General features: G+C 46.5%; 3 protein-coding genes across 3 annotated transcripts; all 3 read left to right on the forward strand.

Annotated features, from left to right (window-relative positions):
* The first annotated feature begins 2,099 nt into the window (after positions 1-2,099).
* Positions 2,100-8,082, forward strand: LOC119321246. The gene is made up of 6 exons (XM_037595017.1): positions 2,100-2,436; positions 2,884-3,912; positions 6,258-6,380; positions 6,485-7,335; positions 7,542-7,697; positions 7,774-8,082. The coding sequence occupies exons 1-6, from the start codon at positions 2,100-2,102 to the stop codon at positions 7,984-7,986; spliced, it is 2,709 nt and encodes a 902-aa protein (XP_037450914.1). The 3' UTR covers positions 7,987-8,082.
* A 959-nt stretch (positions 8,083-9,041) lies between these two features.
* LOC119321247 lies at positions 9,042-12,310 on the forward strand. The gene is made up of 6 exons (XM_037595018.1): positions 9,042-9,111; positions 9,712-10,418; positions 10,529-10,699; positions 10,859-11,125; positions 11,552-12,149; positions 12,288-12,310. The coding sequence occupies exons 1-6, from the start codon at positions 9,042-9,044 to the stop codon at positions 12,308-12,310; spliced, it is 1,836 nt and encodes a 611-aa protein (XP_037450915.1).
* A 46-nt stretch (positions 12,311-12,356) lies between these two features.
* On the forward strand, positions 12,357-13,960 carry LOC119321248 (putative ubiquitin-like-specific protease 1B). The gene is made up of 7 exons (XM_037595019.1): positions 12,357-12,501; positions 12,597-12,777; positions 12,874-12,972; positions 13,195-13,329; positions 13,460-13,563; positions 13,673-13,745; positions 13,856-13,960. Exons 1-7 carry the CDS (start codon positions 12,374-12,376, stop codon positions 13,958-13,960), a joined length of 825 nt encoding a protein of 274 aa, XP_037450916.1. The 5' UTR covers positions 12,357-12,373.
* The last annotated feature ends 513 nt before the right edge of the window (positions 13,961-14,473 follow it).

Consider the following 14,473-nt stretch of genomic DNA (forward strand, 5'->3'; position numbering starts at 1 on the left):
AAGATGGATTTTGGACTTTTGTCCGAGAAGGGGACGGAGGTGGATAGGAGGGACCTCGACTTCACCTTCAAGATGGGTAACGACGTCAAAGCCGTCGCCGATGCCGGGCCGAGCTAGCCGACCAAAGTTTCCTCCAGTCCTCTTCCTGTACCACCAATCTGCATCTGCTTCAGATCTGGCAGCAGCCAAGACCCGAAAACTCCAGAGAGGGAAGCACCATAAGGCTTAACACCTCCGGCGTAGATCCATCCAGGCGCCGGATCAATGAAAACCCGACCTGGTCAGCGACGAAAGCCACCATCCTGCGTTGGCCAACGACGATTAGGCACCGGATCCAGAAGGATCTAACCCGATACCGACGGCGCACGCGACCACCAGATCCAGTGGCCGCACCACACTGCGAGCACGAACCCCAACCGCCGACGCGCTGCGCACGTCGCGGCCAGGATCCATCTGCAGCGCCGCCGCACCCCGCAAAAGTCTGGCGCCTCCTCTCGAACGGCCATCCCGCGCCGGCCTATTCGTGCGAAGTGGAAGGGAGCCCCGCCGCCGCCCCTGCCGGCCAGGCTTCGCCCTGCGGAGCTGCTGGCGGCGGCGAGGATGAAGGAGATGTGGGGAAGTACGGGCGCCGGCGGCTAGGGTTTCCCCCTGGTCGCCCACGGGGCGACCCGAACTCTCTCACATCCAGGAATGACCCAACTTTGTACCAATTTTGTACTAAAATTAGTATAAAGTTGGATGATCTATTTTGAAACGTAACAAACACTCTTGGCCAAGCTAAGCCACAGAAGTACCAACTGACTGGAGCATCGACTTCCCCGAAAAACTAGGAGCTCTTGTGGAGGCGATTAGGGTTTCGGTGGACAAGCGGCGATCGCCGGCCTTTGTCAGCGGGGCGCTCATCTCTTTGGTCCACTGATGGCGACATCCACGGATCCAAGTGGCAGCGCAAGGGGGCAGCAGTCGCCTCGCACGGAAAGGGCAGGTTTGGAGGAGGCCATGGGAAAGCTGGATCTGACAGAGGAAGAAGCCACCCCTCTGGTGGTGGATGATCTGGAGGAAGGAGTCCAGCGAAAGTGGGCGATAGCAGGCAAGGTACTTCATCGCAAGGTGCTACACATACAGACGATTGCTAATGCTTTGAGACCGGCCTGGGGAAACCCTAGGGGTTTGTTCTTCAAGCCCGTGGGGGAGAATAGTTTTGTGGCGGAGTTTGAGAACCGTCGTGAACGTGATCGCGTGCGGGAAGGATCTCCTTGGCATGTGAGTCGGCATGCAGTAATCTTAACAGATTTTGAAGACTGCATGAGGCCGTCAGATTTAAGGTTTGAAAAACTGCATTTGTGGGCTAGGGTTCTTAATCTGCCATTCAACTTGCGAACGGAGGCATGGGGTAAAGTGATTGCTAAACAAATAGATAAGGACGCAACGTCAGTCCAGTTTGATCCGGTGGGAGGATTTTTGAGAGCTAGGGTTATGACCGACGTGAGCAAGCCCTTACGCAGATGGATACTGATCAATTCGGCAAAGAGGAAATCCAGGGACTGGTATGATATCCAGTATGAATAAGTCCCGAACTTCTGTTTTTCGTGTGGTCGACTAGGCCACTCTGATCTCGTTTGTCCTACCCCAGGTACCCGCGATGAGAACGGAAATCTGCCTTTTGGCACCAATCTGAGGGCGACCGAGGATAGGAAACCGGCCGGCTCGAGTGATGGATCTTTCAAGGAACCCCAGCATTCTACATCGAACAAGAAAGATGCCTCCTCGTCAAGTCATAAAGAGGCTACTTATGCTGAAGTCACCTCCCCAGTTAAGAAGAGAGACAATCCGAAGAGAAAGGGTGGACCTCAGCAAGAGAAAGTTTATCGGAGGGTTGGTCCACTGGCCTTGCCAAGTAATGTTAGCAATCTGGTAACCGGTGGCGCCCCTACGACTATGGTGGTATTTGCTATGCAGAAAAGAGATGGATCGGTTGACCTGGAAGGAGATGCATATGGTGATGCTACTGGCACAGAACCTGATCCCAAAAAGAAGAAGCCTACACCCCCATCTTCTGAAAATTTGGCAGCGGCTGCGGGGCAGCCCTGCCTAGGTCAATGAGATGCCTAAGTTGGAACTGCCGGGGGCTTGGGAACCCCGAGGCAGTTCGAGAGCTTCGCAATTTTGTGAAGCAAGAAGGGCCCGCGCTGCTCTTTGTTATGGAAACAAAGATCAGGGCAAAGAGGGTGGAAAGTCTGCAGTCTAATCTGGGGTTTGCGGGGTGTTTTGCGGTGGACAGTTCAGGTCTGAGTGGTGGTATAGGCCTGTTTTGGTCACAAGAGGTTAATGTTGAGCTGAAAAATTTCAGTCCCAGCCATATTGATGTAATGGTCAGGGAAGCTGACTCGCTTGCTCGGGTGTGGAGATTAACAGGGTTCTATGGTGAACCGAGAAGTGAGGATAGGCACCACACCTGGAGATGTTTGAGGGCTTTGCATGCGATTCCACATCAAGCTTGGTTGTGCCTAGGTGATTTTAATGAGACCTTGTATAGTTCAGAGCACTTTAGTAGGGCCGCAAGACCGGAATGGCAGATGCGTGCGTTTCGGGAAACCATGGAAGATTGCTCTTTGCAAGATCTTGGTTACACGGGCTTACCCTATACTTGGGATAACAGGCAGGCGGGCAATATGAATGTTAAAGCCCGTCTTGACAGAGTTTTGGCAAATGAAGGGTTCTTACAAATGTTTGAACATGTGCGAGTTCGTCACATTAGCATGGTCGAATCAGACCATTGTTTGATCGCGGTTCATACCGAAGAGAAGCAGCGGAGAAGAGGGGCGAAACCCTTTCGGTATGAGAACGTTTGGCAGTCCCATGTGGATTATGATGCTTTTGTAGCGGAGGTGTGGAACAAACACTGTCAGGGACAGGGACTTGCAGGTATTCAGGCCACTTTAACTCAGCTTCAGAGTGACCTGGGAACTTGGGGCGCTCGTGAGTTCGGCTGCCTAGCCACGAAAGTTAAGAAATTACAGAAGAAGCTGGAGCTCTTGCGACAGCAGTCTATAGGCAGAGGACCAACCGAGGAGGAGAAGGCCACGGTGCTGAAACTTCGAGAAGCACTGCGGCAAGAGGAGATATGGTTCAAGCAATGTTCTCGTGTGCCTTGGTTGCGCAAAGGAGACCGAAACACTACTTATTACCATGCTGAAGCAGCGCAGCGGAAGCGGCTGAATCGGATCGCCAATCTTCAACATTCAGATGGGTCCTTTTGTCAGTCTGAAGCTGAAGATAAGGCGGAGGTGCAGGCGTTCTATCAAAACTTATATACGTCCCAAGGAATTAATGATATGAGCGAGCTGTTGCAGTATGTTCCGGAGCGCGTGAACGAGAACATGAACGCTTTCCTGAGTAAACCATTCGAGCCAGAGGAGGTCCGGACTGCACTTTTTCAGATGTCACCCTCAAAAGCTCCTGGAATCGATGGGTTTACTGCAGGTTTCTTTCAAAGGCACTGGAACCTTGTTCAAGGTGCCCTGGTGCCGGCTATCCTTGGTTTTTTGAATGGTGGTGATTTACCGGTGGGCTTCAATGACACCTCGATTACTCTTATCCCCAAGGTAAAAAACCCACAAAATATTACTCAATACCGACCCATCTCTTTGTGTCCAGTGCCCTATAAGATTGGGGCTAAGATGATTACTAACCGAATGAAAGAGATTATGGATGCAGTGGTGGGAGAGGAACAAAGTGCTTTCGTCCCCGGGCGCTTGATTACTGATAATGTGGTTGTAGCCTTTGAAAGCGTCAATACTATGAGGAGGCGGAAGAAGGGGAAGAATTATACTTGTGCTATCAAGCTGGATATGATGAAGGCCTATGACCGCGTCGAGTGGCATTACTTGGAGGCAATCATGCTCAAGCTTGGTTTTAGCAGATATTTTGTGAACTTGATCATGCGGTGTGTAACTTCGGTCAGATTCTCGGTGAGAGTGAATGGTGAACTACAACCATGATTTACTCCGTCATGCGGTTTACGACAAGGGGACCCTGTTTCGCCTTTCCTCTTTCTCTTATGTGCGGAAGGCCTTACCTCGCTGCTCAATTTCCATGGTGGTCCTAATGTGGACAGAGGTATAAGAGTGTCCTTTCGATCTCCGTGGGTGAGTCATTTGCTTTTTGCCGATGATTGTCTTATTTTCATTAGTGCAACGGAAGAAAGTGCTCACAGACTGAACGAGATTTTACATATATATGCCTTGTGTTCGGGCCAGTCAGTGAATAGAGAAAAGAGTGCTATTTTCTTCTCGCCTAATACCCACACTGATAGACGGCAAGCTCTAAAGCTAGTACTGGGAATTATGGTGGAGGCGTTCAATGGCAAATACTTGGGATTACCTACTGCGGTTGGACGTATTACAAGTGAGACGTTTGATCACATAGGTGAAAGATCACGGAGTTTTATGAACGGATGGGCAGAAAAACTCCTGACTTGTGCGGGAAGAGAAGCGCTTATAAAATCGGTCATCCAAGCCATTCCGACGTTCAGTATGAGTTGTTTCAGACTAACAAAAAAGGTTTGCAAAAGCCTCTCTTCTAGCATGGCTAAGTTCTGGTGGAGTGGGTCTCTTGATCGCAGTTCTTTGCACTGGGTGGCATGGGACAAACTCGCATCTCCAAAAGCCCGAGGTGGCATGGGTTTCCGTGATTTGGAATTGTTCAATCTGGCGCTTTTGGGCAAACATGGATGGAGATTTATTGCAAACCCTAACTCTCTATGTGCTAGGGTCATGAAAGGACGCTATTTTCCCGATTGTGAGTTCATGGAAGCCACGGTTCCACAGGGTGCTTCCGCGATTTGGCGAGCTATTGTGTCATGAAGGGAAGCACTTACAACTAGTTTGATCAAAAGAGTGGGCGATGGAGCCTCTATTTCTATTTGGGAGGATCGATGGATCCCGGGTCTTTTCACTTTATCTCCGTCGGTCATACCTGGTGATACTACTCTTGCCACGGTTGATCAACTTATTGATTCTGGAAACTGGACATGGAGGCAAGAGTTGGTTCGACAGTTTTTTACTCCACCACAAGCCGAAGCTATACTGAACATACCTTTGCGCCATGGTGGTGGTGATGATTTCCTGGCTTGGGCCCATGAAAGAAGTGGTATCTACTCTGTGAAATCCGCGTACCGTGCTCTCGTGACTCGGAAAGAGCGTGTTGCTCTAGAGGAAGGGACGGTGACCAATACCTCACAGACCGATGAACAGATGTGGAAACTACTATGGAAGCTCAAGGTCTTGCCTAAGGTACGTGTATTCTGGTGGAGGGTTATCCGAGGTATCCTACCCGATGAATGCACTCTCCGGCATCGACATATCAAAGTCATCAGTAGATGCAATATTTGTCTTGCGATGGATGAGGATTTGATGCACGCTCTAGTGTACTGCTCTCATGCCAAGATGTTTTGGGATCAAGCTCATTCGATGTTTGGCATCCGAAGACCTCGGCTGCACCCAAATACATGGTCACGTGATATCCTTTGTGATGGGCTTTTTTCTAATAGCGAGAGGGCTATTATGATCACGGTTACGTGGTCTATTTGGCATTCAAGAAACAGGGTTACACATGATGACGAACAGCTCGACCAGGTTTCTACTGTCAAACGCATCAGGGAGGATCTTGCTCTCCTTGATATACCGAGGCTCATGCGTCCATTCTGCCTGGTCATGGCTGGGTACCGCCAGATGATGGAGTGGTGAAGATCAATACTGACGCAGCAGTGGGAATGGACAAAGACATTGTGGGTGCAGGAGGTGTGGCGCGCTCAAGTACTGCATTACTTGGGGCGTGGAGTAAGCCCCATCACGGGGTTTCCGATCCGTTCATTGGTGAGACTTTGGCGCTGCGGGATGGAGTTATCTTTGCAAACTTATGCGGCTTCTCACATGTGATCATGGAAACAGATTGCCTGGAGATTGTCAATCTCTGGAAAACTAGTCACTATGGTCTTTCTGTAGTGGCACCAGTACTAGGAGAGATTAGAGAGTTAGCTTCAGTTTTTAATTTCTTTGATATTCAGCATGTAAAAAGAGCAGCCAATGTACCGGCCCATCTTTATGCAAAACATGCATGCACTCTCATGGTTACCGAAAGTTGGACTGGCTCCAAACCCTCTTTCCTGCTCACCAGCTTATTAGCTGATGATGCCAGGAGTTCGTTCGTTGAATAAAGCTCTCTAATTGGAATGCAAAAAAAAAAAAAAAATCTAGGGTTTGTCTTGCGTGGGCCGCCCTTGGGATTCCTCAGGCGTCTTCCCCCCGTCGACGGCAGCTCGGCGCACGCATCCAGGGATTTCCGCCCCCTTCTCCGGCGCTGGCCAGGAGGTGCCCCAGGTGAGGTTCGACGGTCTCCCCCATTTTTAACCCCATTGCGCACTCAGATCAGTGCGATTTTAAGGAATAAACTATACTTTGTGAACTGTGATGCATTGATGCAGAGCCGATTGGTCTAGCACGGACGACGGCGGCCTCCGGCAAACGCCTCGCCGGCAGCGCTGACAGGCTAAGTGACCTCCCTGATGGCCTCCTCCACACTGTCATGTCGTTCCTCACGGCCCGGCAGGCCGTGCAGACGTGCGTGCTGTCGCGGAGGTGGGAGGACCTCTGGTGCTCCATGCCCTGCCTCAACATAGACGAGCGGGAGTTTCGCACCTCAGCGTCCGATTCCGAGGATGAGGATGAGGCTGGCCCTGACTGTGCTAGGTTTGAGGATTTCGTCATCAATCTGCTGATGTTTCACAGTGCGGCAACATTGGATATGTTCAGGTTTCATACTGTTTCTCGACGAAAGATTAAATTTGCCGACCAATGGCTACGCCGTGGCATCAAGCGCTTCCCCAAAGTGGCGGATATTGATTCGAATTGCTCTTATAAATTACCACGTTTCGGTTCCAGTTCTTCACGCCTCAACAGGCTGCATCTTTCTGGCATTACTTTGGACAAAACCTTCACCCAACAGCTACGTTCTGGCTGCCCGGTCTTGGAAGATTTGGAGCTCAACTGGTGTGTCCTTGAAGATGCAGAAATCGCATCTTGCACACTGAAGAGCTTGACAATTGAGCATTGTACAATTTACCGTCCTAGTGTGCTGACTATCAAAGTTCCGTCTCTTACTTGCTTGGAGCTGGTCTCTTTTAGTCACAATTGGGATGCTGTTGTAGCAAACGAGATGCCGTTCCTCATCAAAGCCACCATTTGCATAATCAATTCGATACAGATACTGCCATGGGAGCTTCTTTTCAGCCTAATTAACGTGAAAGATTTAAAACTGACTGGCTTTCAAGCACCGGTATGTCTCTCCTGCTTATTAGTTTTTTCTGATTATTAAAGGATCTTCTGTCCCCAATTGTAACGAAATAGAGTGTTTGAGCATCTTGCCATTTGAGTTTTTATCTTTGCAATTAATACTAGGATTACTAAACCATACTTATATACGATTTCATTAGACTTGTATCCATCATTTGAACTGGATGATGTTTTGATTCCTCAATTCAGGCGAATCTTCATGTTGGATCGGATACTTTCCCTGTGTTCCATAATATTAGAACCTTGCTGTTTGACACATGCGATCTAAGTGACAAGTTTGATATGCGGGGATGCTTTCTGAACAATGCCCCTGGTTTAGAGAAGCTTACACTTGAAAATTGCACGGTACTTCCTATGTTCCTTGATCTCTGCTCTAGCTTTACAATCTTAAACTTTTCCTGAATTATTTTACTCCCTAAAGCTTCCAGAAGCTTCTAAGGGAAGCAAGACAGGAGGAAATCTGAAGAGGGCATCTCTAGAATACGATGACGCGCTTACTTTCCAATGCCCAAGCCTGAAGTTGACTGAAATCAAATACATATATGACGACGATGTTCAGAAACTGTTTGACCTTTTGCTTGGCGCTTGGAGGAACCTACAGAATACTAACATTGTGATTAATAAGAAGACTTAGGGAGTGATGAAGAAGGCTTGAAGCAGTGAACACAAGCCACTTCTGCAATGCTTATTATTTATGTTCCTCCTTAAATGTAACATGCGCTCTGCCATTTGCGAATGTAATTTTATATATATATATATATATATATATATATATATATATATAGCCTTTGATGGCAGGACAACTGAACAAGCATTTACTTTGGTTCATTTCTGGATATTCTAATGGTGTGCTTTTATTTGTTGTGTTTGTTGCACGAGTCCATGACACATCTGATATAGCCGATACTGCAACCTGTATTCCATTGGATGGGAGTACATACTGGTGGAAATCACCGCCCTAAAACACAGGAACAGCGTATGCCTAATCTGCTATGTTCTTTTTTTCCCCCTCAGTTCAACCAGTAGGTGATCTGTCTTGCTTGAGATCTGGCATTGGTTTCACCTGTGTCGCTGTGTTAATGTGTATCATGGTCCTGTTTAAACGAAGCTGCACAGCACAGTTCGATCAAATGCCAGGCAGAAGTTGCAGCGGCGCCTACCACGGTTGCTCCGCCGAAACCAATGAGCTCACTGTTTTTTTTTTTTTTTGGAAAAGAACCGCGTTATTGAATTCGCCACACTGTTGTGGTTTGTAAAAATACCAGCATTGTACTTTAGTTATGGGAAGTGTTTGTGGCCGGTGCGCCGGCCGAACCGTTGCGCCGGTCGCGCCCCGTGCGTACGATCTCTTTTTGATCCAAGGACACCGTTGCGCCACGTGTTATCGTTTTTTTTTAACGCGCTCGTAGTTATCCCTTCCAAAGTCATTTTTGCTGCATCCGATCTATCCTTCGTTTCGAGCAGGGCGAGCGCGGGCGACGTGCTTGTTCGCGCAGGGCGACGGCGTCGGCGGCGGCGGCGGCCCAGGGCGGATCTCCATTCTCCGGCCATCTATGGCTCCCCCCGATGGTAACTCGAGCCCAAATGCTTTCCCCTTTCCATTTTCGTTGTTTCTCCCCCCTCCCCCGTTGGATTTAGGGTTAGGGCGTCGCTAGCCGCGGGCCGCCGCCGGCACCGGCGCGGACGAGGATGGCGTTTCCGCGGTCGAGGGAGGCGGCGGGGTGGCGTTCCCGCGGCTTCAGGGAGGAGTCGGGGTGGCGTTCGCGCGGACAGAGGCAGGGGCCGGGGTGGGGTTCCCGCGGGCAGAGGGAGTTGGCGCGGCGGTGAATCATGGTTGCCGATCTGATCTGGTGCCGACGTAGAACTGTCGTAGCTTTTGCTTGTCCACAGTGTAGTATTGCTAATTCTTGTTTCAGTCATACGAGCAACTACTAAAAGATTCATTAGATTGGTGGATTTGGGTATGACTCTGGAAACAGACTTGTGGAAACAATAAAAAATCTGAACCAACCCCTGGCCAAAAAGTTCTTAGATGTTTTGCTTAGGCCCTACCCAGTGGTTGGCCAGAAGAAAAATCCCCGTGCCACTGCACTAGTAGAACACTAGAAATATAAGTACATTATTTTGTCTGGTCTTATTTTTGTTCTCCCTATAACTTTGGTCTTATTTTGTGCTTTGGTCTGATATGCACTATATATATTTTTTGCCAATGAATCACTACTCGTTCTGCTGCGCAACCCAACATTCCTGAATTCATACGTTTGTCAGAATTTTTTAGGTGTTCATGTATGTTTCTTCCTAGCTTCTGATGGTATGGTTTTATGGTTTTATTGACTTTGTGTTTTTTCCTTTTTTGTAGATGTTGCAGGTAACTCTGGTGAGAATGAGGGGAGTAAGAAGGCTAAGAAGAAGATTAAGAAGAAGAAGAAAGGCAATCTATGTGGCTTTAAGTCAAGGTTTAACTCAAAAAGGCTGGCTCAGATTGGGAAGCAAATATCACCGGAAAAACAGAGAATCATAAGGGAGGGACCGTTTGGAGACTTGTTGGACATCCGGTCTTTCAAGGTGCCCCATGAGCTCATTGAGTTTGTTGCGATGAACACGAATCACGTACTCTCTGAGTTCAAACACAAGAACAAATCTATCATCTTCAGCAAGCTTATGGTGAAAAGGATTTTCAACGTGCCATCCGGTGATAGACCCGTGAAGATTCTAAAGAAGAGTGATGAACATGATCTTCGCAACATTTACAAGGAGGGGAACAGGGCTCCAATCGCCCATGTTGTCAAGTTGCTCACTAGTTGCAGTGAGGAGGACGTGGATATGATAAATAGGACTTGGGCACTCCTTGCGTTGGCAACAGTTTTGTGCCCAGGCACGGGCAATATGGTGAACCTTGAGTATCTTGCTTCCTTGGAAGATATGTCTTTGGTGCATGAGTTCGCTTGGGATGAGCACTTGTTGGCACGAGCGATGGAGGAGGTTGGAGTCTTTCAAGAGAAGAAGAGGATGCAAGCAAACGCAGAAAAAGAGTTCCAGATTGCTTCATGCCTCCCCATGTTAGCGGTATGCAATGCAACATTATGAAATACCTCCATCTTTTTTCCTTTGCTGCATGAAACCTTCATGACTTTTATGTTTTTTGTTGGCTAATGTCCTTTTTCCATCCCATGCAGATCATATACATGGATCATGTTGATATCCCGGCTGGCCTCCCAAATGAGCATGCTATTGATTATTCCGTGCCGAGGATACGTTTTGTTTGCCAAAAGGATTTTGAGTGGCTGGATAAAGTTGACAAGAACAAGCTCACTCTTATCCAACCTTTCTACGGGAAACACACCCATGTAATTTTGCTACATCCCGCCTATGTATTTTCCTTTGTCAATGGAGTATTAACACCCCCCTGTTTTTTTGCTCGCTGATTTTGCATGTAGCAATCTTTGCTTTTCCAATTAGTTTATGGCAGCCTTCTTATTTCCGCCACTCATGTTTTGTTTTCCTAGATCCGGAGTTTGTGCAACACCCCCTATGCAGCACAACTTGTGGGACAGGAAGTTGGTGCTGAAGCAGCTAGTGGGCAGGGAGGTGGTGCTGAAGCACCTAGTGGCCAAGGAATTAGTGGCCAAGGAAGCCAAGTTCAAGGTGCTGAAAATCAAGCAAAGAACTCTCAATCAAATGAGGCTCAACAAAATGTTGATGCTGAACCACACCTATCATCATCGCTAAACGAGTGGCTGCAGCAATCATTCCCTAGCATGCAAGATCTAAGGGTACATTTTCATTTCCTGTTTAGGCTTCACATTATTTTTGTTATATCAAGTTGCAAGTGTATATTTATTTTGCTGCATCCTTCATTTTGATGTGCTACAACCATGTTCTGTTTTTGCTTCATATGTGGTTTAAGTTCATACCTACTAGGCTTTTTTTGCTACATCCATGTGTCTAGTGTGCTACAACTACCTTCTGTTTTTGCTTCATCCATGTTATAGTTTTGCTACATCCATATCATAAATCTGCTACCTACATACATGACAGTAATTTGCTACAATCACACTCTTTATCTGATACATAGTAACACAGTAGCATACCTACTTGTTTTCTTGCTCCATCCATACCTCTAATGTGCCACACCCACATTTTGTGTTTTTTTACATCCACACATGTGACTAAAATGTACAATAATTGGCTTGTTGTAGGTACCAACTCAGTTTCAAATGCTTTACGACAAGCACAAGGGTTTTTTTGCAGCGGAGGTGGATGATGTTGTAGGCAAGTTTGGACAGTGTTTAAAGGGATTGCAGTGCAGCCGGATGGCTGCCCTCCTTCGCGATGTTGGAGACGCCGTCACAGCTACCAGTGAGCCCAACTTCTCCTTCGAAGCACCTATCATGGACGAATGTCGCGGAAAAGAGAATGATGCTAAAGCTGCAAATGATGGCATTGGTGCTCAAGCTCAAGCTGAAGGTACAACACCTAGCATTAACAAGGATGAAGTCACCGGATTGAAGCAACAAGTAGCAACCGAGGCTGCTGAAACTCGTGAGCAACAACGAGTGAGTTTCGAGATGGAAGGGAACGTCTCACCTCACAGCCCCCCACTCTTCTATGATGCACCCAGGAGTGCGACAGCTGGCATTTGGGACGACGAACCATCCTGTGAGTTGTTCCCAAAGGGCTCCGAAGACTACGAGATGATGCATTGCACGGATGAGCCTATAACCAAGAAAAGCACAGTCAGCCCCATTTTTGAAAACATCCCCGTGTTCCCTGTTTCAGACGATGATGACAGCCCAAGTATGCTTCCTTCCTCCTGCATCATTTCTTTTTGTTTTTCTCCATGTCATTTTTTTCGCTACATATGTGTGATTGCATCAAATTCTCTTTTTGTACAATCCCTTGCAAAACTCATCCATTTTTTGTTGCTTGCTGCAGCTCCTAATATGGTCGCTACATAAGAGCATTTTGTTGAGGCAAGCAGTGGCCCTAGCACACATGACAAGAACACTAGGAAGAAGAGGATGGCCAAAGTTCCAGCGGTAAAAAATACCAAGGCAAAGAAGCAAAAGGTTGATGCAGCTGCAGCCATGTATGAGAAGTATGTAAAGCATGGGAAACCATTGAGGAGATCACATGCCAATGAACAAGTGTGAGCTACCTAAGCCCTATCTCTTGTTGCTTTCTGTTTTTTATTTTTTTTCTGCTCGAAACAAATGATTCATTTGGTTGCATCTATGGTAACAGGACACCTTTCATCAAGATGGGTGGATTTTACATTGGATACAAGAAATTCCTGGTATGCTTCAAGCCTCGTGGGGATATGAATGATGAGGTTATGTCCCTATGTATCGAGATGAACAACATGACATCCCGTGCAGCAAGTGGTACGAATCGGAAGAAATACATGTTCTCAGTCCACGCGGGGGTAAGTTTTTGCAGAAACAAGCAATGCTTCATTCCTTTTTTCTTCACATTTTTTGTTGCAACACACACTAACCATTTTGTTGTATCCTTCAAGTAGATGCTACTAAAACAAGACCCAACAACCTTCCAACCAGCAAAACTCATACCCGAGCTTGAAAGGGCTGTGACAAAGTTCAAGGCGAATAAATATGACCTCGTAAGTTTCCAGAGAGCCTACTTTTGTTTCGCACCACAAATACTTTGAAAATATGATCCAATGATGTAGCATTTCTTTCGAAACATATGTAGCAATTATTATTGATGTTGACAACATCTGTTTGAAACACATGTAGCAACTCTAATTGATGTTGGAAGCTTTTTTGCACATCAGTTACATGTGTCTGAGTCCCCCTTTTGCCTTTCTTTTTGTGCTTTCCAGCTTTTTTTCACAATTGTTCATGATAAGCACTGGATAATTGTTTGCGCAAACTTGCTATACAAGCAGTGGAATGTATTTGACTCAATCCATTCAAAAGGAAAACAATCTCCTTTGAAGAAGCAAGCAAATAACCTGGTAGGCTCATGCTCTCTATTTTTAAAATTTCTGTTTGAATTTTGCTTCATCTACATAAATGCCATGTTGTCATCTTTCACACACCTTATCCTTTTATTTTCAAACTTTTGTGCGTGTTTCTTGGTGGTAGATCACAAACTTTGCAGCCCTCGCACAAGAGTACAGCCAATTCAATGTCGATGTTGGATCCTTCGCCCGTGTTGACCTAGAGGATTACCCAAAGCAAGATAACCTGTGAGTTTTCTTTTTGAATTTTGCTTCAATCATGTGTTCCATTTCAACATTCTTGCTTGTTTCAACTATGCATCGGAAATATGAAGGAGAATTTTTTTTAATCTCACAGATGTGATTGTGGCTTTTTCGGGCTCAAATATGTGGAGAACTTTGATGGGAAGTCAATGAAAGAGTTCAATCAGGTAATTTCTTTTGTATTTTGTTGCAATCTACTTTCCTTTTTTTCAATACTCATGCAACACAAGAATAATTAGTATCATACTTGCTTAATTTTTTTCATTCATTTTTACAGGAAGACGTGGCGCGATACCGCATGGATGTGGTGCACAACCTTTGCACTCACCCAATGAACAATGCCCCAATGGAGCGGGCATTCAAGGAAGAGTTGGCGGCTTAATTTGCGGGAGGGTTCAAGACGATCAAGCTCGTTTTCTTTCGTTAGGTCTAGAATCATGTCTGAGGTGGCAGCGTTCTGATAGTATTAGAGTAGTGCGCGTTCGTATGTACCCTAATGATACCTTCGGTAAACATATGTGTTCTTTTTTTGGTATGTAAACCGATGATAACTTGATCTCTTTTGGATGAAGCACTTCTCCCGTTCTTTAATGGATGTGATCTTCTGCTTTGCCAACATGATCATGCATTGACACCCGTTTATTGTTTTGCTGGTTATGAGCTTCATCCATAGAAGTTTCAAGGGAATCTCTGTGCAATTTTTCCCCTCGAAACCTTTTTTCATGAAAACAATATGTGGATGCTGCATTGTCACAGTCAAATTGTTGGAAGCTTACAAAAAATAGCTACAACCTTCTGTTAGATTTGTTGCATGGCAAAAATCTACATTTTTACCTGTGATTTTTTTGCTACATCCCCTGTGATTTTTTTGCTGGAAGCATAATGTAAATAAGCT

This window comes from Triticum dicoccoides, chromosome 6B, assembly GCF_002162155.2.
Source record: "Triticum dicoccoides isolate Atlit2015 ecotype Zavitan chromosome 6B, WEW_v2.0, whole genome shotgun sequence".
Lineage (NCBI taxonomy): Eukaryota > Viridiplantae > Streptophyta > Magnoliopsida > Poales > Poaceae > Triticum > Triticum dicoccoides.